Consider the following 22,813-nt stretch of genomic DNA (forward strand, 5'->3'; position numbering starts at 1 on the left):
GTTTATTAAGTGTTGCAGCTAGGAAAGCAATTACAAAGAAATGGTTTAGGCCAAAAAGCCCATCTATAGAGGACTGGTATGATATTGTCTTTGAGATCTTTGTGATGGAAAGAATCACTTTCTCTGTGAGGCTACAGAAAACTAAATTTGAGGAAATTTGGGAAAAGTGGAAAAAGGTATATTGCTCCTAACCGCCCTTCTTTTGTTTAATTCTTTGTCATCTTTCTCTCATTTTATATATACAAATTTATTTTTCCTTTTGTCCCTGAGTAAATGTGGAACACCCCATGTTCTGTTCTGTTAGTACATGTATATTAAAAAAAAAAAATGGAATCACTGTATAATTCTATAAGCAAGGAAGACTGTGTAAAGTGATATGTGATTCTAAATAAAGACAAAATATATATATTTTTTAAATGATAATGTTCAGTTTTTGTTGCTGTATGATCATTTTGGATCACATGGACCGGTGTTTCTGATATTTAAAATCTCCTAAACTGGAGACAGGGGTTTTTACCTTTCAGTGAAACTAGGCTCTATAGGCTATTGTTCCACATTATGAATGTTTTTACTTTTTGAGGAACCATACATCTTGCTACAAACACTGCCTTCAGATACAGCTTGTTAACTTGAATGCAGAGCTTGACTGTCTCCACAGTATAGTATAGGGCTAAAGTAATGTTAACTAAGTTACAGCAGTTCCTAACAGTGCAAAGTGAACGTTACCTCAATGTGTTAGCCAGCTAACTACAAGTAACGTTAGCCTTTCTGTTAACATTACTGCGCCTGAATACAGAACTTTTTCACTTACCAGACCAAAGCGCATGTAACAAGGAGCAGCCTGTGTTATTTTGAGGGGACAGCAAATTTACTCTGTTATTCAAGCTGTACACTCACTACATTACATTGTAGCAAAGTGTAATTTCTTCAGTGTTGTCACATAAAAAGATAAAAATCAAATATTTACTAAAATGTGGCGGGTGTACTCACTTTTGTGAGATACTGTATTAGATTATGGTTGTGTGGATTATATGGATCAGCACAGGTGCATTTAAAACAACCCTAACAGCAGAAATACAGGTGGAAACGGGAGAAATGCCACTAGTAATGAGAAGGATACATCAATCATTGAATTACTTCGTTAACGTATAGGCCACAGTCAAGATAATCCAACACAAGACAATTTAAAGAGGTGGTATTATGCTCATTTTCAGATTCAAAATAGCAGCAGAGCGCGTTACACTGTCAGAAGTATGAGGAAGGAAGAAGGCAGCGGATTCACAACCTCAGAATAATCAAAGTACATTTTGTTTCAAAAGATATTCTGCAGAAGAACTCAAGAGATGAGTTATTGGATGCTGTTTCAGTAACTTGGAGTAACTAATATGGCCGAGTAGAAATCATTCTGGATCATTCTGATCCACACTCCACACCAGCTGGTGGCGGTAATGCACCAATTGATTGTTTGCCAACCGCCAATAAACCAAGAGAAAGGGAGAGGAAGAGGAGGAAAAATCAGAAGTAGCAGTTAGCTTTACAGCTAAGTCCGACAGTAATGTTGTGTCCGCTGTGAACAAAGTCAGCAGCCAGGATGGCCCCCTTTACGTGTGCAGGTTAAGATGTTAATAACGTTGTGCTACGTCTACCTGTGGGTGCGCTTTCACAAGTGCTACTCGGTGCTGATCCGCAACAGTCTGTCCAGACTGAACAGCAGCAGCTTCAGCTTCCGGGTCTGCTCCAGCTCGGCCTCATCACAAGCCTCAGCCCCGCCGTCTGAACGCCACACAACCGCGCGCCGGAGCCCGCCGCCAGCCGAGGACGTCGTCTTCCTCCAGCTGGGAGACAGGGCCGTCTACGTCACAGAGCCTCAGGTTGGATCTCGCAGCTAGCGTGTAGCTAAGTTACTTGACGTCACAGTCATGCAGCCTGGGGGCTGGGTCGTCTGCTCAGACGCTGCCCTTAGCCGGAATCCCGGGCTGTCTACAGCAAAGTCGACTTATTGTTTTTTTTTTGTCAGACTTTTGCTAACCTCTCTGTAGACATAATTATTGTTTCTGTCATTGAGTTGGTGTGAATATTGTCAGTATTTCTAAACCTATCTATCTATGTCTATGTATGCAATAAGGAAATGTGTCCTTGCTCTATTCATTCAGTACACTAAGGGCTTCTGACGTTACAGCTACACCCATACACACCAGTGAAATTTTATTAAATTGCATTGTAATGAATTAGTTGTCTTGGACTTGACTTACTTGAGGGCCCTGTTTCAGAAAGCGGGTTTAGTGAAAAATATGTTGTTCAAGCTGAGATGAGGGAAACTCATCTCACTGTCCTTCTAACACTCTTAATCTGTGGACTTTAAGGCAGCTGTCAGGCTGTCAAAAGTTGGACTGAAACATTTAGCTAAGGTTTAATTACTGCAGTAATCACTGTTAAAATCAAACTAATCTGTATGAAGCTGGAAGTGATCAATGAAAAATCAACTGTCATGTTGTGATTAGTCACACTGATGGAACATTCCTTTCATTGTGATCATGTCAGAGGTGAGGATGATTGTGGTGCAGCTAAAATGACTTTAAGATTCTAAAATTGGGCTAAATGTAGTTTGAAGAAGGGGAGTTTTTGAGTATTGGCTGCTCGTAATCCTAATGTGTTTGACAGTATTTAATTAAATGTGAAATGAGCACAATTTTTCATCAAATCACCATAATCATAATTACTGTCAGACTGTGACTTTTTAACCACAGGTCTGTAAGTAAATGTAAGTAAATGCTGACTGACCCAACAATGCTGAATAAAATGTAATGGTTTAAACTTATTGACTCCTTCCTCCACTGCTGTGTTTAAAGATAACCGTCATGGTCCACACTGGCAGTATTTCTAGCGCCACTGGATTAAAGTGGAGGTGCTGCTTTTTTTTTACTTTTTTTAATTGTAGAATTGTAGCTCCATTGATGATGGCTTTTTTAATTTCCCACTCATGCGCGTAAGGTTCAACATACTGAGTTGATTGAACTAATGGTCCGGACCTCGGTGACCTCATACAACCACTTTGTGTTGAAGGAAAGTGCATGCCCACAGTCTGTCAAGCGCACATATAGGCTACAGCACCCCAAGCCGCTTACTGCTTACCATAGCTTCCAGGTCACCAAAAAAAAACCCAATGCTAAATTGAGGAATAAGATGTATACACTTGTATTTGAATTTCTGATTTCCATCTATAAACACATCAAAGAAAAAGATTTTTTTTTTTTTTGTTTTCCATTTTTTAATATCAAAACCAATAACGGTTTGTTTTTCGTTTCCCTATTTACTAATGGTAATTGGGAAACGAGCATTTTTTTTTTTTTTCATTTCAAAACGAAAATCCGTTGACCGCAAAGTACACGGACCTTGCGCAAATCTGAAACGGTGTTTGATTGAAACTTTAGCCTCTCTGGAGTAATCTAGTCCAGATTTGAGAGCTCTAGGTATAGTGGTTTTGGATCTGGACCTGGTCTAATGTGGTCTGCATGTGGAGAAAAAGCAGTGAAATCACCCTTTTGTCATTTTCACAAATAAAATATTTTTTTTCAAATCTTAAAAAGTGTTTCAGACAGCATTAAGGCTTTGCCTAAAATGCATAACCGCTTTCACAGCAGTAAGAGGCACAAAAAACGAGATTTGGTCGCTCAGCAACGTAAGTTAACTTTCACTTAAGTTCCCCTTAACTGCCGAATCGGAAGCTGCGAATCAGAAGCTAACTTCAGCGTTGTGTTTCCCACCTCAGGCTCAGTCAACTCAGAGTTCAGCTCAGTTTGTTAAACCTGCTTTCTGAAACAGGGCAGAGACCTCGCTGCTTGAAGACTCAACTTGACTTCAGAAGGCAAAGAGTTGATCGGTTAAGCAGATAAGCCAGACCAACAAATACTGAAAAATGTTTTTCTGTGTGGAGTGTGGAGCACTGCCAGTTGGTGTAATGGATGAAATAGGGATGTCAATGCCAGTGTTTCAATAAGTTAAACAAACCTTTTCAAGTGCAGCTGGCACCATTAGATAATTTGTATTCTCATAGCAACATGGCTGCAGCCTGGATGACATTGTGTCCCTGCTTCTGCACAGTTTCTACATGACTTGCCTTTGATCAAAGCGTTTGAAGACTCGTTCACTAACTACTATTCAATGTGTAGCAGCCTTGCGATGTTTGGAGTTATTTTCTGTGCTGTCTGTACTGTCCCCAGGTATGTGATGATCTCAGCAAATGGACTGTGCTGTTGGGGTCCTCTCTGGTTTGTGGTCCACAAATAGAGAATATTTCATTCATCATAGAAGCTACAGGACACAGAGTGGGCTACCATTCTCCTCATACTTCGAATAAGAAAGTAGGCACCACGCATTGCTTAACAAGTAATATTCTCAGGACACACATTCTAATTTTCATATTTTGGCTTGATTTTCCCAACACCGAACTTCATTGTTCCTGTGTCTCATAAAGCTTTAGTTCACGTCTGCATAATTTTTCATTTTTATTCACCACAGTTACTACTAAATACAAGCTTGACTATTTGTTAAAATACATTTGTTGTATATTTTTTTAGATTAAGTTTGAAAGAAAAGACAAATGCACCTTAGTACCTCTACACAATCTTGTCATACTATAGACACCAATATCTCAATGTATTACCCATAAATAGTATATAATATCTACTTGTACAAGTAAGAATAAAACTCTGTAAACATTTAGAGATCCAATCACTCTGTCTTGCTTAAACAACCAAATGTCAAATCCTCATCTCGTTTGCACAGGTCCAAAAAAGTCACAGGGCAGTCATGGACCTGTAGACTGTCAGCCTTCCACCTGCTTTTAACATGATCGTTAAAACCTGTCATCACACGCAACTGGTCGCATGCACACACACACACATCAATACAGCGTTCAGTCAGTGTGTGAGTGTGCGTGGCCAAGCAGTGTGGATACAAATGCGCAGGAGAAAAAGAAAAGGTAGAAGGGAAGTGGCATTAAATGCTGTAAAATTACAGATATCTTTATGATTTGAGGGACATGGTGTTACTACTAGCAGGGCAGCCCTTACGCCACATCATATTGTCATATCACAACTACCTTTCCAGAGTTAATTCTATTTTTTAATAAAAGTACTTATGCCGTGTTGGAAAGCAGGAGATGCATTTGCATGGGAATAATCTGGAAAATAAAGACCTGTATAATCATTTCAGGTGGAAGTATCTCCACTTACGTGACCAGAGCTTCATGATGATAAACTTAATCCAGTCAGAGCTCTGAGGAATTGCAGATACAAAACAAATAATCCAAAGTGCCCAAAACTGATATAGGCCTACGAAAAACTACCCACATTGGCTAGTGAGCAAAATAGCCGTTATTATTAAGGGTCCGCGATGCCTTTCATTTGCGGGTTCCCAGCCCACTCGGGCTTGGACCGAATGAAGAATGCAAGGCATCGTGGTTCCCAGTACCAGCGGGGCTGGGAACCCACAAATGCAAGGCATTGTGGTTCCCAAGCTGATGAAAGTTCGTAGAGGAAATTTTGATCCAGCTAAGTGTCGCAATTATAGGCTAACAAATGTTTGCGAAAAATGCTAAAAACAGGAAGTGAGATCATATCTTAGATTTGGAATGGCCGATCGACACCAAATTTGGAGCAATAATGTGGGACGCCCCCTGTGCAAAATCTGGTGCAACTAACCCCTAGGTGGCGCTATTTAACCCGAAGAAATTGTTCCTCTATAACAAGTCACAAACATGTGGTTATATTATATTATTGACATGAAACTTGAGCCAAATTGTTCTGCAAGGTCCCCTCACTACAAGCACCAAAGTTCACTCAAATATCCCATTGATTTACACGCATTTTATATCTCCATAACCTTAACTCCGATTCATACCAAATTTGGGTGATTTGTTCCCCGTGGTGCAATTCAGCTTACAGGTCAAAGGTCAAAAATCGTGGGGAAATCCCATTAATTTCAATGGGATTTTGAACCAAACGACATTTTGCCTCATAACTACGCGCCACTAAATCGCACATTCATAAACTTTATGTCGGATGTGTTTGGGGCATACTGCCGATTCATATGGTATAGGACACACCTCTGTGCGTATACATTTTGCTAAATCCCAAAAACTGTAAAAGCTATTTTAATTAACTCCTACGAAGCGACAAGTCCCTCGATTCAAATTACAATTATAAGCTAACAAAGGCACTAAAAACAGGATGTGATGTCATACCTCAGGTTTGCAATGTCCGATCAACACCAAACTCAGGGACCTTATCTGGCACGCCCTCCCGAGGGGCTGTGTGAAATTTGGTGTCAATTGGCCTCTAGGTGGCGTTTCAATCCTATATGAAATGACACTCCCATAGACATCCATTCACTTTACCATCTCCGTAACCGCAAGTCCCTTTAATCTCAAACTAGTCATTTATTCACCGTGGGCCCTCGTAGCTGCGGCGGGACGCCAAGGTCGACTCGGGTAGTCTCCGCGGGTTGAGGGACATGGCTGGCGTTGGGGGGGCTTGGACACAGCTTACAACTGCTTGCAGTTCTAGTTATCATCATCATCATCATCATGTACATGTCGGAGGTAGATTAGATATATAGGTACACATACTGTATATGCATACATGTACACAGTGCGATGGAGCATAGTGCAAAGGATGCTGGAAAAAATAAGTTATGTGCAGGTGTTATGTACTTGAGATAGGTGGATTTGGTATACAGTATATACAATATGAAAATATAACAATATGTCTGAACAGCTTTGAAATAGAGAGTGATGAATAAACAATAAGTGGTAACCATTAAACAGGTGGCTGATTATATAAGGGCGAATGAAGAATAACATGTAGTAGGCTATAATAAAAGTTAAAAGTGCATTTAGCAAAATAACATGTTGTTTTAGTCCCGCTACAGGAACTAGCGCTCATCCCGTCTGCTCTCCCTGGACGCCCGTCCATCTAATATATTCCCGTATTCTGCTCTGGACCTGCTCAGTTTAGCCTCTCAGTCTGGACTCTGGTACAACCTGCTCTGCGCTGCAGCCACCAACCCGGTTTGGCACGCACCAAATCTTCCGCTTTTCCTCTACTCAATCTTCCGTACCTTCAACCCGCGCAGTAAATATTCCTCTTTTATCTGTCTCCTCATTCTTAGTCCTGCACTAGTTTCTACTAGCCTAGACATAACACAGTTAAAAACAGTGTTGGTAATAATAATAACTTGCTGTTTTAGTTAGCCTACGCTGTGAGAATGAAAAAAGCAATTCAATCGTCGATAAGCGTTCCAATCGCTAATTGGAACAAGCCTAGTTCTTTGGGCACTGGGATTATTGTTGCAGTTTTGCACTGGGGTGAGTATTGTGGCAGACTGTTAGGATTCACGGAAAAGAGTGTAGAATTGGTGATAGTTCCATGGTGCTGGTCTTTAGCACCCAGGATGCTGTCAGGCCCCGGGGCCTTGCCTATGGTTGAGCCTAAAAGTTTTATGCTACTCCTTTAGGTTCTCCCCTGTCACCAGTTCTTTAACTTGCAAAATCTTCCTTCCTGTTTTCGAGTGTGGGCACATAATGTATGTTTTTATACTCGAGCACTAACTAAAAACACGAAATTGATAGCTGAGAACCTTTTTTTAAGCAAATGCACTTTTCTATCAACAAATGATCAAATTGTGGCTTCTTCAGAAGTCTCCTTCTATAGCTCACTTGATTAGAGGGTTGGTTTCCCAAGCAGCTCTTTTCAGTCAGACCCAGGTTCAAATCCCACCACTGCCAGCAGTGGTAATTGCTTTCAACTTCAAACACCTGTGTGGAGTTCAGTTCCCACTGAATTGCTGTGGTGTTTTTAAATTTGTATTTTAGTCTTTCTAAATGCAATCAATGTTTATGTGGATAAACATTAATTACAGAGCAAGCCCTTGTACAGGGGAGATGTTAGCTTGAGCTAACAGGCTTCACTTTTCCAGCAGCTGGGGAAACTACAGACTTATTAACGGACATACTGTGACCTACACTGCACGTTTACTACCAGACAGAAACTTACTGCTAATATATTTGTCCGCTAACTTTCACCGCATGTTCTGCATGCATGCGCGCTCTCTTGCTCATTCATTCATTCATTCATTCATTCATTCATTCACTTGGCCTCACACACAGGATACACAGAGAGCTGCAGAGCGTCAAGTGTCACCATGCTCACAGTGTGCGAGTTAAAATCATCACTTGCGCATTGATATTAATGATTGTGTGACATTTTATTGGGGGGGTTATTCATTCCGCAGCGGTGGTGTGCCAGATACAGGGGAACACTGCTGGTCTCGGTTGTGTGCGCTCCACAGACGGTCCGCCTTTTGCCTTATCAGTTAACATTTAAATAATCGATTTTTAGACATTTATTAATCGATTCATAATCTTCCACGTCTGCATCGCGATGCATCTAAGAATCGATTATTTCTCCCAACCCTAGTATCTCAGTTGCGCAGTGATTTAGTGCTTATCCTGCAGATCCCAATATTGATGGTTCAAATCCCAGTCATGGCATCTTGACCCTTTGAAATATTTCTGCAAATATATAATACTACTTTTTGACGGCCTAAACATTCTCGAAAACTTACAAAACTTTGAACACAGGCCAGGAGGGTCAACAACCAACAAGAAGTCGGCATGTTGTCATATTTGGCGATTTACACACTTCGCATTTTAATGAACTCCTCCTAGAGAATTAATCTGATTGACTTCAAATTTTTCCTGTGCAGTCTTATCCCTCTCGTGATTGCACATTGTACAAATGGTGAGATTTGGTCGACTGGGGGTGCCCGCGGCGTGGAGTTGAATATCAATGATTCGCCATGAAACAGCAAGTTGTTGTCACTTTGTTTTCGTCATAGATTGCCCTCTGTTGGTGCTCTGGGGGCATTACATGTTATGTGGACAAACGCGATGAAACGAAAAGGGTAATAACACACCTTAAGCACTATGTTTTAATAGTTAAGTGGTTAAGGCATTCCCTACAGATCCAAAGAGTGACTGTTCAAATCCCGGTCATGGCATATTGACCCCAAAATAGAACTGAAGAAATGTTTCAAATACATCTCATTGTTGATTTTCTCAACTTTGAATACACGCCAGGTGGGTCAACAACCAACAGGAAGTCGAACATTTTGGATTTAATTGACGTATTTGGCGATTTACACACTCTGCTCTTTAATGAACTACTTCTAGAGAATTAGTCGGACTGACTTATCCCATCGATGACACGTTCAAATGAGTTTTGGCATCCCGTAGTGTGTAGTGGATTATCAATAATTCACCATAAAACAGGAAGTTGTTGTTATAACTTAAGTGAACATGCTCACATCTGTGTCAAACTTTATGTGATTGATAATGGTCCCGCCCCCATCTACATACCACAAGTCAGTTAGTAGCGCCACCTACTGGCAACAGGAAGTAAGCCCTGTGTGACACTCCTCATGCGATTTTAAAGAAATTTTCTCAGTGTGTTCCACACTTGATGTACTGGGACATAACGTATAATTAGCATTTCATGCAGTGTCCAAAGTGTGACAATTCAGAGCAACACTATCTGACACGCTTCACTTGCGAGGGCCCGTCCAACGCTGATTGCTGCTTTAATATTTATGTATTCTTTTACCTCTAGGTAGCACTAAAGGATTTTAAATTGCTGATGGAGCAGTAGTTTGCAGCAGCATTGGTAGCAGTCACAGCTGACAGCTCTAATTTGTTGTCTGCCACGCTGGCTCAAATTCCTGTGAGCTGGAGTAAGCGCGAAACATGAAACTGGGGGGAATAACTGGAAATGGTGTGCATGTGCTACCATAGAAATATGAACCCAATTGGCCGCATGGTGGCGCTGTAAATAAGGCTTTAAAATGTCACGCACCTCACGCCGTATGTCCTATTAACTTGAAATGTTCTTGAAAGTCCAGCTCAATGTGCTTTACAAAAAAGCCTCAAAGACTATTAAGGTCCACCTATCAAATCTTTCCGCCATTTTGAATTTTTGGAATAACAAATTTTTGACATCACCGCTTAGACGGTTGCTCCAATTGCCACCACATTTTCAGTAAATCTTCATAGGATCAATCCTATTAAAAGTTGCATAAAGCTTATTGATATCTCAATTACTTTTCAAGATATGGACCAATGAACTTTGAAAGGCACGTGGCTCTAGACATAAATGAACAAAAATCAGCAACTGTAGGGCCAATCATCACAGAACTGTGCCCCAGATATACCCGGACAGTTTCATACATATGCCACTAGGGGGCGCTACAAGTGCAAGAAAGGTGTGGCATTATACAAATTTCACTATAAATCACATATTCATTCTCCAATCATCACAACTTTCTCAGGATATGTCCTCATAAGTACCTGAAACATGCCCTGAAAGTTTCATTCAACTTGAACACCAGGAGGCGTTATAAATGCAATCAAACTGCAGGTGAGATAATGCAGATCAGGCCACAGGTTACAAATGTTATATGTTTGTCCAGTCAACACTAAACTTCCAGGATATGTCTACATATAAAAAATAGGCTTAGGGTATATTTACATTGCTGAAAAGCTAATATGTTCATTGATATGCTGCAAGTCTCATTCAAATCAACCACTAGGAGGTGCTATAAATTCATAATAACTGAATGTGGAATTACACAAACCATGCTATAGATCAGAAAATGTTTGTCCAATCGCTATAAAACTTGCAGGATATGTTTCATAACAATATTTAACCACAAGTGTGAAAAATACATATTAATATATAGAATTTCTAAATTAATCATCTGCTGTTACTTTGACAATTGCATCTAAAGAAATTTTTTTATAGTTCACAATCACTTCAGTACGTGAGTGTTTTTCTCTCCCATTTTCCATCTCACCAGAGACGGAGAGATTTGTATGATAAGCAGGACATAATAACCTCCATACTTTGCCTGTGCTGTGGATCAGTACAGACTGTCAGCTAACTGGTGGTGTGTGTTGTTTGCAGGTGCTGAAGTGGTCGGACTGCTGTCTTCCTCTGGCCTTTAGCCCTGGCGAGCCGTTCAGGGCGGTGGCTCAGGCCAGCGTAGATAACTTCAGTCGGCTGGGTGTGGCTTTTATCGAAGATCGCCTTCAGCTGGACAATGGACTTGTGCCTTCAAAAATAGTCCGTATGTTGCCTTCAATTACGTTTAATATCTCTCGTATTATGATGTCACTTAGCAACAATTGAGACTTATACTTACTCTGCAGTTCCCCTCAGCTCTATAGAGCTTTGTTGCCTATTTTAGTAAAATTTTTTTTATTTTACAATCTGTAAGCTCCCAGCACCAAATACCTGACAGATATACTCTGTGTACAATTATTAGGCAAATTATATTCCTCAGGTTAATATTATTGTTGAACAAACACAATGCTCTCAATCCAAAATATAATTTAACCTCAAACTTGAATGTTTAAGGAAAGTGTACAGAATTTTTAGGCAACTAAAATACCAAAATAATTTGTATCAAATTACTTGTTTATTCTGAATTTTTAGAGTAAGTGTTACAACATAAAATGACAATTGAAATTATTTTTTTTTGGTCTTTCGAAAACATTTAGTAACCAATATAGCCAGCCTTCTTTTCAATAACTGCCATGAGCCTTCCATCTATGGAGTCTGTCAGTTTCTTGATCTGCTCACTATCAACTTTTGCTGAAGCAGCAACCACAGCCTCCCAAATTTTATCAAGGAAGTGTATTGTTTTCCTTGATTGTAAATCTCATGTGTGAGAAAGGCCCACAAGTTGTCAAAAGGATTCAAGTCAGGTGAGGAAAGGGGGCAGGTCATTATTTGGGGATCTTTGATGCCCTTGCTGGCTAGCCAATCAGTGGAGTACTTGGATGCATGTGATGGACCATTGTTCTACATAAAGATCATGGCCTTCTTGAATGCTGAGGACTTCTTCCTATACCACTGCCTGAAGAAAGTATCTTCTAGAAACTGGCAGTAGGTTTGGGAGTTGAATTCCAGTCCATCTTCAACCTGAAAAGGTCGAGCTATCTCATCCTTAATGATAGCAGCCCATACTAGTCCCCCTCCTCCACCTTGCTGGCCAAGTGGTGCCATGTCCATCAGTGATCAAACCATAGGCCGTCCATCTAGTCCATCAAGAGTCCCTCTCATTTCAGCGGTCCATAAAACATTTGAAAAATCTGTCTTCAGGTTTTTCTTTGCCCAATCTTGACGCTTCCACTTGTGAATCTTATTCTGTGGTGGTCGTGGTTCAGCCTTCCTGACTTTGGCCATGTCTCTGAGCACTTGGCACTTCTGGACACCCCAGGTAGGTTTTAGTTTTGGAATATAGTGGCACTTGGAAGAAAAAAGGGTTCCTGGTAGCTTCACGCTTAGTTCTACCTAAGTCTTTTGCACTTAATTTGTACCTTTTCATCTCCATGCGCTTTTTGTGCCCCAGTTGACTATTCGCAACAAAATGTTTGATTGTCCAATGGTTACGCCTCCAAAGTTTAGCTATGTGAAGATTAAAAGTTATACAAATGGTGAGTTTTCGTGGAACGGCGTGCCCGTGGCGTGGTGTCTAAAATTGATGATTCGTCATAACACAGGAAGTTGTTGTAACTTCAGTCTACATGCTCACATCTGCACCAAATTTGGAATGTGTGTGCCAACATTCACTCAAAAGCATAGCGCCACCTTCTGGCACCAGGAAATGACATGTTTTATGCTCTAATGTACTACTCCTAGTAGGTTGGCCATGTTATCTTCAAAACTGTGACAAAACACATTGATGAAGCCATGTTGTAAAACTTGTGAGTTTTCGGTTAATGGCGTGGCGGTGGCGTGGGTGAAGTTCCACGTTTCACCATGACACAGGAAGTTCTTGTAACTCGACTGTACATGCTCAGATCTGTATGAAATTTACACGTTTAATAAGAGTGGCAACAGGAAATGACCTCTAACGAAGCATATATATATATTTGTGTGTATGGAACCAGCTACACTTGCCAATTGCACTACCATCATGGACTTTGACACCGCTGCACTATTAACTGCACCTTTCATCTAGGCATACCATTGCTGTACATACTACTGTACATTCGTACTGCACATCCTGTACATACTGTAAATCATTCCCTATACATAGACATTCCTCCTGTACATACTGTATAACCCCTAAAATAATCACATTTGCACTACAGTACATGTTGTATAGTTTTCTTTTATACTGTACTGCCATAGTCATAGCCTGTATTTACCTGGATACACATATTTATGTTATATATCATTCATACCTTGCACTTGTATAGTAATGTATCTTATTCTATTTAATTACTGCTTAAGCACTTCTGGTTAGATGCGATCTGCATTTTGTTGCTTTGTACCAGTGACATGCGCAGTGAAAATAAAGTTAAATCTGATTTTCTGTCTTTACAAAGACAAGTGTTGCAGTATGAGAGTCCTACCTGAAGAGAGGCTGTGAAGTCTTCATGTTATGTGATGCGAGAACCACATACAACATTAGTTATCAAATTGAGTCGGACTTGATGAATATTGGCGAGGATATACATGTCATTGTCCGGTTTTGAAAATAAGGCGTCTATACAGTATGGAAATAAGATTAATTGGATTATATTCAGAAGCATAATATATATTACATGTGTACATTAAAAGTAAATGGACACGTGTAATTTACTTTATGGGACCCTTGTTCGGTATTCGGCAAATGTTTACTTTTATATTCGGCTTCGGCCAAGAATTTTCATTTGGGTGTATCCCTAATATAAATAATTATTTAATCGCCAATTGTGCACACAGTTAACTAAAGTTAAAAATAAGCTTTTACCACATAAAGAGCCAAATATTTTTCTCATTAGTTAGCGGAAACCAAACCAGAGATAAAAGAAGAGGGAAGATTGGTGAATAATGGTCTTACATTCATCATGAATCCACAGGTACTAATGCTGCCAATTGGATTTGTAAATAGACGAGGTTTGCTAACAAGCTCGCGCTTTGTTAATGTGTGTTCTTGTGCTCCCAATAAAAAAATATAAAAAAAATCCCCTAAAGGTTCAGTGTGTAATATTTAGGAGGATCTATTGACAGGAATTCAATGTAATACACATAACTAAGTCTTCATTGCTGTATAAAGACCCTACATAATGTACCGTTATGTTTTTATCTACATACACCACGGGTCATTGACATTAGGGGTGGCATAACGTTACAGCAGATAATTACTATTACTTTGTTACTAATTTAGCTAACGTTACATAAATAAATATTATTTATGCCTTTCGCGGGACCCAAGGACGTTTTACACAGTTACAGTGACAGAACAACATAAAGTCATTCAGGATTGAATGCCTTCGTAAAAAGCTGGGTTTTTAGTAGATTTTGTGTCCAGACAGGGAGTATTTTGCATTTTTGCGGGGATGAGTTCCAGAGTGTGGGGGCTGTGACACTGAAGGCTCTGTCCCCAAAAGTCCGGAGTCTGGTGTGGGGGGACAGCGAGCAAGCCCTTGTACAGGGGAGATGTTAGCTTGAGCTAACAGCCTTCACTTTTCCAGCAGCTGGGGAAACTAACGAAATTAATGGACACACTGTGGCCTACACTGCACGTTTACTACCAGACAGAAACTTACTGCTAATATATTTGTCCGCTAACTGTCACCGTCATGTTCTGCCACGCTGTGTCATTCGGTTGGCCTCACACAGGATACGCAGGGAGCTGCCAAGCGTTGAGTGTCACCATGCTCGCAGTGTGCGAGTTAAAATCATTACTTGCGCATTGATATTAATGATTGTGTGACATTTAAGCAGGGTGGTTATTCATTCCGCAGCGGTGGTGTGCCGAATACAGGGGAACACTGCTGGTCCCGGTTGCTGGCGCTGCACTTCCGCGAGTTCCGCCTTTTGCGTTCCGTCAACATTACGTTATAAATTAACATTAAATAGATGTTTTGACATTTGTTAATGATTCATAATCTTCCACGTCCGCATCGCGATGCATCTAAGAATTGATTATTTCTCCCACCCCTAGTCGCCATGTTGCTACAGTTGCCCGAACGATTTGTCACTATGCTGAACGAGTTTGTCACTATGTTGAATAAGTATGAAAAAGAAATAGAAGTACTAGTAGTTGTAGTCATCTGGTTTCTTAGAAGTAAGAAGAGAAATGAAATTTGGACATATGGAAGACCACATGCATTATTTAGCACAAGAGCCAACAGAGCGTGTCGCCCACCATAGCTTCAGATTCAGGTTCATTCTTTATTGTCCTCAGCGGACAAAATTTGTTTTCACAGTCTATACAAAGAGCACCTTCAGCATGAATTCTACACAAACTACATATAGTACACATATACAGACAATGTACACATTCGGGTGGAGGTGATTCGACGTATTCGTCGTTATCAATTACGTAAATGTGTCGACACATCACTGCATCCGGTGTGGGATTCCCCCGGACAAGCTCCAGCTACAAGACCGCATGGCACATTATCAGCATGAGGAAATGTAGTCCGTTAAAATGTTTATTTGATTATCATACTGCATTACTCAATATTGAAATGAATCTATTACAGAAAAATTTAAAGTTTTAAGTAAAGCAGCCTAATTAGTCATTGACTAAGTACTATGGTAGTTGCTCTACGAGCAGTGGCAGTATTAATGAGGGCTGGCAGGTTGGGAGTGGAAAGACTTATTATTTTGGAGAAAGTGTTAGTGATTTTAAGAAACTTATTCCTCTTGGTGAGAGAGAGCATGGTGAAGTAGCAGGTAGCACAGTACAAGAGGATGGCTTCAATGATACTACGGTACAGGTGAAGCAGTAGGTGTGGTTTGACTGACAGTCCTGAGTTTTCGTATGACAAAAAGTCTCTGCTGACAGCGTCTGTGGATGTCTGTGATGTGGTGATCAAAACTCAGTTTACTGTCCATAGTGATGCCAAGGTACCTGAAGCTGTCAACAATTTCTACTGGCTGGCTGTTTATGGAGATGGGACAGTGAGGGGTGGAGATTTTACAGGATGAGTTCCTTTGTCTTGGTGATGTTGAGGAGGAGGTTACTGTCTTTACACCATTGGGTGAAGTGGGCAATGGATTTCCGCGCTTGAAAAGGGAGGATTGAGCAGAGACCAATTGGAATAATCAGAATTGTTTTTTTCCTCCTTAAATCTTTATTGCAAAAAGAGGAATAAAGTTCACATGGGACATTGTTGTATACTTTTTGTATACTTGTCAATGTAAGATGAAACAGAGTATGTAAGAATAATAACTTTGCCAGGGGTAGTTTATATTATATAGACATAGTTTTCACAGCCTTTTTTGTTTTTGTATAACCTCATGGAGAATAGGTACAAAGTTAGGTTTTAGTGATGCACGATATGGATTTTTTTTCCCCCACGGATCCGATAACCGCTAATTTCTTCGCATTTGTTTAAGTTATAAAGAAGGAGGAGATCACGTCTGCTGCTATGCCTGTAGCTGAGCTAATATCTCTAGTCAGCTATTCACTGGCATCAAGAATAGTCAATATGTTTTCAAAAAGATCCCACTAGTATGCACTGAGAGATGCAACTAACTCAATAAGAAAAATAAAAGTAAAGTTAAATCAGTAAGGTCTGAGCTTATAGATACTGCTATTATGTCTAGCCGGACCTATAATGGAACGTTATGTCTTGAGAGACAAGTCATGTAATATAAATCAAATCGGATTTAACTTGAAACGCATGAATTAAAAAAAAGTGTCATTAATGTTGTTGATAGTTGATAAGTTATTTAATGGGCCCAGTGCTGAAGACCGTGACTTACTGTTTATTATCAGGCTGTAGCCATTGCTGCGGTCTGTGTCGACTCCTGCGCGTGTACACATGCAGGTATCACACTCACACAGTGGCCAGCAGAGGGAGAGGCCGTGGTGGAAACGGTGAAGTGAAAGTAACTCCAAACTACTGAATTCGACAACAGCTACGTTTTGCAAGTAAAAAGACAATATCTGCTCTGTCCAGTCTGTCATCCTATGTATATAATATATATATAATATGCCTGATATCGGACGATAATTTATCAGATCGATAATTGTTTTGTTTTTTTACTGTTCAATTTTACAATTCCTAAAAAGTACTTATTTCGTCTGAGGAGCAAGTGGAGCAAGTGAATGAACAGTGAGCTGTTGGTTGCAGTTTGCAACCCTCACCACTAGATGCCACTAAAACGCACACACTGAACCTTTAATTCAGCTCGGACTATTTTAATACCTCATTTACCTTCAGTTTATTATGGTCTTGTTAACAGAAATACTTAATAATCTGTAGTATTTTTATAATAACAATGTGTAAAAAATTATTTACAAAATGTCCAGATTGCCCTGACAATTTTCTATTTTCTCATAGCTGTCCTCCTCCAAGAATCCACTCTCAGTGAGCTGTTGGAGAAGCAGTGTCCACAAAGCCTTAAGACTGAGACGTCCCTATGGCTCTGTGACAACCAGACTGAAGAAGGTGTTGTTGAGCCTTTGCCTTGTCGCCTGTCAGCTGAACACCACCACCGACAGTGCTGTAAAGGCAGCCTTCTTCTTACCTTGGAGGCAAAGAGGAGGTTAGAGCAGCGTCGAGGATCAGAACCTGTCCGCAGCACACAGGATTTGGGACCTGTTGGTGACTCAGAGGACCATTCCTTGGGGGATCATCACCATATGGAGGGTCATGGACACCACCTCCATCTATCCAGCTGTCACGAATGTTTGGAGCTGGAGAACAGCACCATCCTCTCAGTCAAATATGCCTCAGCTGAGAACATTCCAGACCTTCCTGATGATAATTCAGTAGATCTGGATAGTGGGGATGAGACTCTGAATGAAGCTGAGCAAGGTTTTTATGGTCAAAGCGGTGGATTTCACTGTAATAGCAAACCGCCAAATGTTCTGGTATATACGGGTGGTTGTCAGGAGCGTTTTCAGGCAATTCATCAGCTTTTGTCAGAGTGTATAAACATGGAAAACAACATAATATATCCCCTCCAACCACAGCAGGCTCTGAGCGATCCTTGGCTGGACAACTGCAGGCTACTGGTACTGGCAGAGGAGGAAACCCTGACCCCCCAGCTTCAGACCCGCTTTCTCACCTACCTTAGCCAGGGTGGCAGGGTCCTGGGGCTAGCCTCCACTCTGTGTCCTGCAGGCCTCTGTCTGGAAGTCAGGGAGAGGCGATGCAGGCAGGTCAGCAGGCTGAGTTTCACCAGGGAGGACAGCACAGAGCTGGAACTGAGCTTGGTGGCGAGCGGGAAGGTCTACATCAGGGATACTCAGGGAGGAGGGGAAGTGGAGCTCTGGGGGGAGCTGAAAGGCAACATCCCTGGTCAGAGGGATATGGTTATAGTCAGGGTAACCCACGGAGAGGACGGAGGGGAAGCTGTCCTCTGTCAGGTAAAACATTGACATTAACAGTGATGGTTGTAGTAGTTTGTGTGTGTGTGTATATGTACGTGATTCACTAGAAAACAGAATCAACTACTGTTAACATGTCTCCTATTAATTGCACAATAGTGCCTTTAAATAATAACACATGCAATGAGACGTAAACTGCATCTCCAGCCAGGTGCACCATTTGATAAGCAGAGCTCATCTAATCTGCATCTACCCCTTAGTAAATTTGGCCAACAAAGTGTAATTTTGAAAGGTAGATATGAGTGGTTGGTGAGAATTCCTACAAGTATTGCTGCTGTCTAAGTTGAACCGCGCAAGCAGAGCTCAGTCCGATAAATTCAAGCATTCGAATCCCCGATAAATCAAAATAGTATTAGATTAAAACATTTTTAATTAAACTGTAAAGGTTAGGTTTTAAAGAGGTGTTATTATGCTCATTTTCAGGTTCAAAATCTTAATTAGGGGTTGTACCAGAACAGGTTTACATGGTTTAATTTTGAAAAAACACCATATTTTTCTCATACTGCACATTGCTGCAGCTCCTCTTTTCACCCTATGTGTTGTACGCTCCGCTCTTGAGCTACAGAGTGATGCATCTTACTTGTACAAAATCTTTGTTGGGAGTTGCACATGCGCAGTTCCCAGGTAAGGACTACTAGCCAATCAGAAGCAGAGAAGGGCGGGTCGTAAGAAACAAGGTAGTGTGATCCAAATCAAAGCCGCTTCAGACTGCGACCATAACCTAGCAGGTGGTATAAGTTACTCACAAGTCCACAACATCATTGTTCCACATCTTACCATAAACCACTACAAAAATCACCATATTTCAACTAAATCTTATATAAAAATTGGCCAAACAATTTGAACGTTTGCTCAGTAGCTTTCACATCAGGTGTAACATTAGCATTATAGCTATAACTTTAGCTGTGTTAGCCAACATTTACAACAACTCCGCACTTGAACAGTGTTTCAGCCGTGTTTATTTTAAACCAACTAAGCATACTTACAGGTTGTGATTGTGAATTTCCAGGCCCAAACAGAGTCGCAGTTGCATTGTTTTTTAGGATTAAACGTTGAACTGTTGCCGGTGTTCTGACGATCTATGCTGCATTGCCGATAAATGCTAGTGTAGCGCAAATTGATAGACTGGATTCTACTCGGCCCTGCTCCGTTTTCCATTGCAGATAGTACCCAGAGATAGTACGTAGCTTGTCGTCATAGCGACACCACACACAACTGCCGCGACGTAATGTTCAATGCGACACACACACCAGTGATCCACACAGCTTTCTCTTTTTAAAGTTAAAACGTTTCAACATTCCTCAGAATGTAAAGACAGATAAGCGGTATGAAAACCTTCCAGCTGTGTTTTCCTCTGCCGTTGTTGCTGCAGCGGTCTGTGTGACGGCGGGAGCAGAGGGCTCTGTTAGCGGGCGGCTGGCCGGCCTCACACGCTCCTCCCGCGGGTTGGCCAGGCTTCCCCCGCAGCCACTTGCGGAGCTCCTCAACTCCCAAAATATTCATCACATTTTTGTTCCACCATCACTTCTCGTAAAACTGTCAATATTGGAAATCTACACAGCTGATTTCTCACCTCAAAACTTCTCAGTAGTGGATTTAGTGATGAAATTCCATACGGAAACTGTAAAATATAAAACATTGTGTTGCTGGCCTCTGTCTGGTGCAGCAATGATGATGCAGTGAATAGTGAATATTCTCTCTGACCAATCAGCAGTCTGTCGTGTTTTCACGTTACATTTTAGTATCCCTCAGCTCGCTTGGAACCTGGAGGGAGGTGAGGTGATACGGAAAGAAGTACCTGGAAGCAGGTACAGGTACAACATTTCTAAAATGGAAACCCAAACAAAGGCGAGTCGAGCCAAAGGGCCTCCGCTCAGACTAGCTTGGTTTGGGGGCGTGCCTGACCCCGCTAGCCGCTTGGCAAGCTTTATGACGCGTTTTCATTGTGATGTCACAAGTAAAGGAAGTGAAGGGCTGGACTACAAACGAGCTGTTTTCAGGCGGTTCAGAGCAGTGGGAACTCTCTTTAGGCTGGACTTTGGGCTTTTTCACTTTGCAAACCTGTTACATGCACAAAACAGATATATAACTCAATAAAGGAGAGGGGAAAAGCCAGAAAGCATAATATCACCTCTTTAATAAGAGTTTGTTGTGGGTAATGCACAGGCTGGGAGGGAGTTATGTGAGTGCTGACTTTTGAATATACTGTGTTCCCTGTCCTCAGGCACACCTGGAATTTGCTCCTGACTCCCAGAATTTGACATCAGAAGGTTTTGATGAACTGAAGGTCAGCAATGCACTACGTTATGAAGTCTTGACAGAAATCCTAACCTCTCTTGGCCTCAGCTGTGAGCTGAACCAGACTCCAACCCCAAGCCCAGTCCACCTGCTGGCAACTTCTCAGGTAAGACCCACGGGCAATGGGTACTGACATCTGTCAGTATTTTGTCAGACCTCAGGATTAAGATAAGGTCACAGGTCTTGGGGTCTTGGGGCGGCTGTGCAGGTTGGCCGTTAATTGGAAGGTCGGCGGTTCGATCCCTGGCTCCCCCTGGTTGCGATTTGCCCCTGGCGGCTATTCCGCCAGTGTATGAATGAGTGTGAATGTTAGTTTCCGTTTGAGCTCTTAGGCTCAGTGTATGAATGTGTATGACTGGTGAATGCAGATGTAGTGTAAAAGCACTTTGAGTGGTCGAAAAGACTAGAAAGGCGTTATACAAGTACGGAGCATTTGCATTTAGGTCACAGTGAAAGCAGCATGTTGCTGGGACAAGTACAAAGATATAAGTAGGACTGTGTTAAGGTAAGAGTTGGTCTGTCATTGTTTAGAAGAATGTAAAAATACAGTTAAGTGGTATCTTTTACTGACATTCTGCCACCACTGATAACAAATATCAATTTTACCATAACCTAAGCATTCATCCACTTATTCATTTATCCTTTCACGTATCCTACGGTGATCACCTTATTGTTTTTATTAGAATTAATTGTATGAGCAGCAACATAGATATTCTGCATAGTACACATGTGGAAACAATTTGGCTTCCTAAATGTATGTAAATATATGAGCATATATTCAGGAGGCTTGCGGCAGGTCTGTGTACAGAGGGCTGTCCAAACATGTAAGGGCAGTAAATCAGTCTTTGATCAACCTTCGAAGTGACTGACTGCAGGAGGTTACTCTGTGTTGCGCTCAATGCGGTTACATTTTTGGAGAATGTTGAAGTTAACGTTGGGATTATGGCCAATGAAGGCATAATTGATAAAACAGACATCATAGGATCCGTAACTACATAAATTTACTTTACCTAGTACCAAAATCTCTGGGGTTTTTCTTTATTCATGCAAAAACAAACTAGTAATGTCACAGATTTAACATTCAGCCTCACACCTTTCCGCATGTCGGGGGCATCATAGCCTTGGAGTCATTGCTGGAGGACAGTCGACCTGGCTTTGCATTTTTTAATAATAACTTACTGACATGCATAAAGAATAATGCAGCTTGTTGACAGTCATGGACAACCTAAATTTATTTGTGTGTGTTTATGTGTGTATATAAGCCTGTCACTGGATGTAGTTGTAAGAGACAGTGGGATGCCACAACAGCACCACACCGGCCCCACTGGCAGGCAGGCAAGAATCCCAGCAGCCAGGTCACCCTGCAACTCTCCCAGAGTGCAAAGGACTCGAGACCACATGCGCCGGGGACAGCCATGCCTGCCCCAAGGGAGACTGACAACAGCATTCAGCCCCGTCCCTTGCCCCCCTAGGCAAGAGGACGCCAGGTCCCTCCACCCCAGGGCTTGTAGCAAGAGCCCTTCGAGCACCCCCAGCACCTCAGAGCGAGCGACCACCCCGCTAAGGTCGAGGGGAGCCTTCCACTTTGAGTATAGTTTTCATGGTGATACATAGGGCAGTGAGAAGCATGTGTGATGCATCTGCCAGAACTTTTGGACAGGTGCACAATAGCATACATGTGACTATCAGAGATGTTACCTGAGCAGTTCAGGCAGATGTTTGACTGCAAGACCCATTCTGAACATCCTGTGTCCTGTATAGTCAAACAACTGGGTTTGTGTCCCACCCACTGAAACCAAGCTTTTGTCTTGTTAATCCGGAGGGCGATCTCATACTACTTCAGTGAAACCTACCACTGAAGCGTCAGCGTAAGCGTCGGCCCCTTGTGTGAAGACCTACTTGGGTAAAGACCAGTGAGTCTACCTGTGCGAGTCCACTGATCAAGGCCGCCTACAAGAGTAGCTTTGTCCTTTCCCGAGGCACACCTACTCACCTAAAGCTGCCAGCTACAACTACACTTAGGCCATGTGCTACTATACTATTCCTATTGTCTCCG

The 22,813-nt window shown here is 41.5% G+C and overlaps 1 protein-coding gene across 1 annotated transcript; it reads left to right on the top strand.

Moving 5' to 3' along the window:
* Window positions 1-1,491: 1,491 nt before the first annotated feature.
* LOC123986910 (biotin--protein ligase-like) lies at window positions 1,492-22,229 on the top strand. Its single transcript, XM_046075329.1, has 6 exons — window positions 1,492-1,871; window positions 4,221-4,361; window positions 11,019-11,181; window positions 17,408-18,438; window positions 20,684-20,863; window positions 22,020-22,229. The coding sequence occupies exons 1-6, from the start codon at window positions 1,620-1,622 to the stop codon at window positions 22,227-22,229; spliced, it is 1,977 nt and encodes a 658-aa protein (XP_045931285.1). The 5' UTR covers window positions 1,492-1,619.
* The last annotated feature ends 584 nt before the right edge of the window (window positions 22,230-22,813 follow it).

Source organism: Micropterus dolomieu, linkage group LG18 (genome assembly GCF_021292245.1).
Source record: "Micropterus dolomieu isolate WLL.071019.BEF.003 ecotype Adirondacks linkage group LG18, ASM2129224v1, whole genome shotgun sequence".
NCBI lineage: Eukaryota > Metazoa > Chordata > Actinopteri > Centrarchiformes > Centrarchidae > Micropterus > Micropterus dolomieu.

Excerpts from the sequence above, each read along its gene's own strand:
- LOC123986910 (XM_046075329.1), top strand. The coding sequence starts at position 1,620 with ATGTTAATAACGTTGTGCTACGTCTACCTGTGGGTGCGCTTTCACAAG. Across the intron at positions 11,182-17,407 it reads TGTGCCTTCAAAAATAGTCC|CTGTCCTCCTCCAAGAATCC; the intron begins GTATGTTGCCTT and ends ATTTTCTCATAG. Across the intron at positions 20,864-22,019 it reads ACCTGCTGGCAACTTCTCAG|CCTGTCACTGGATGTAGTTG; the intron begins GTAAGACCCACG and ends TGTGTATATAAG.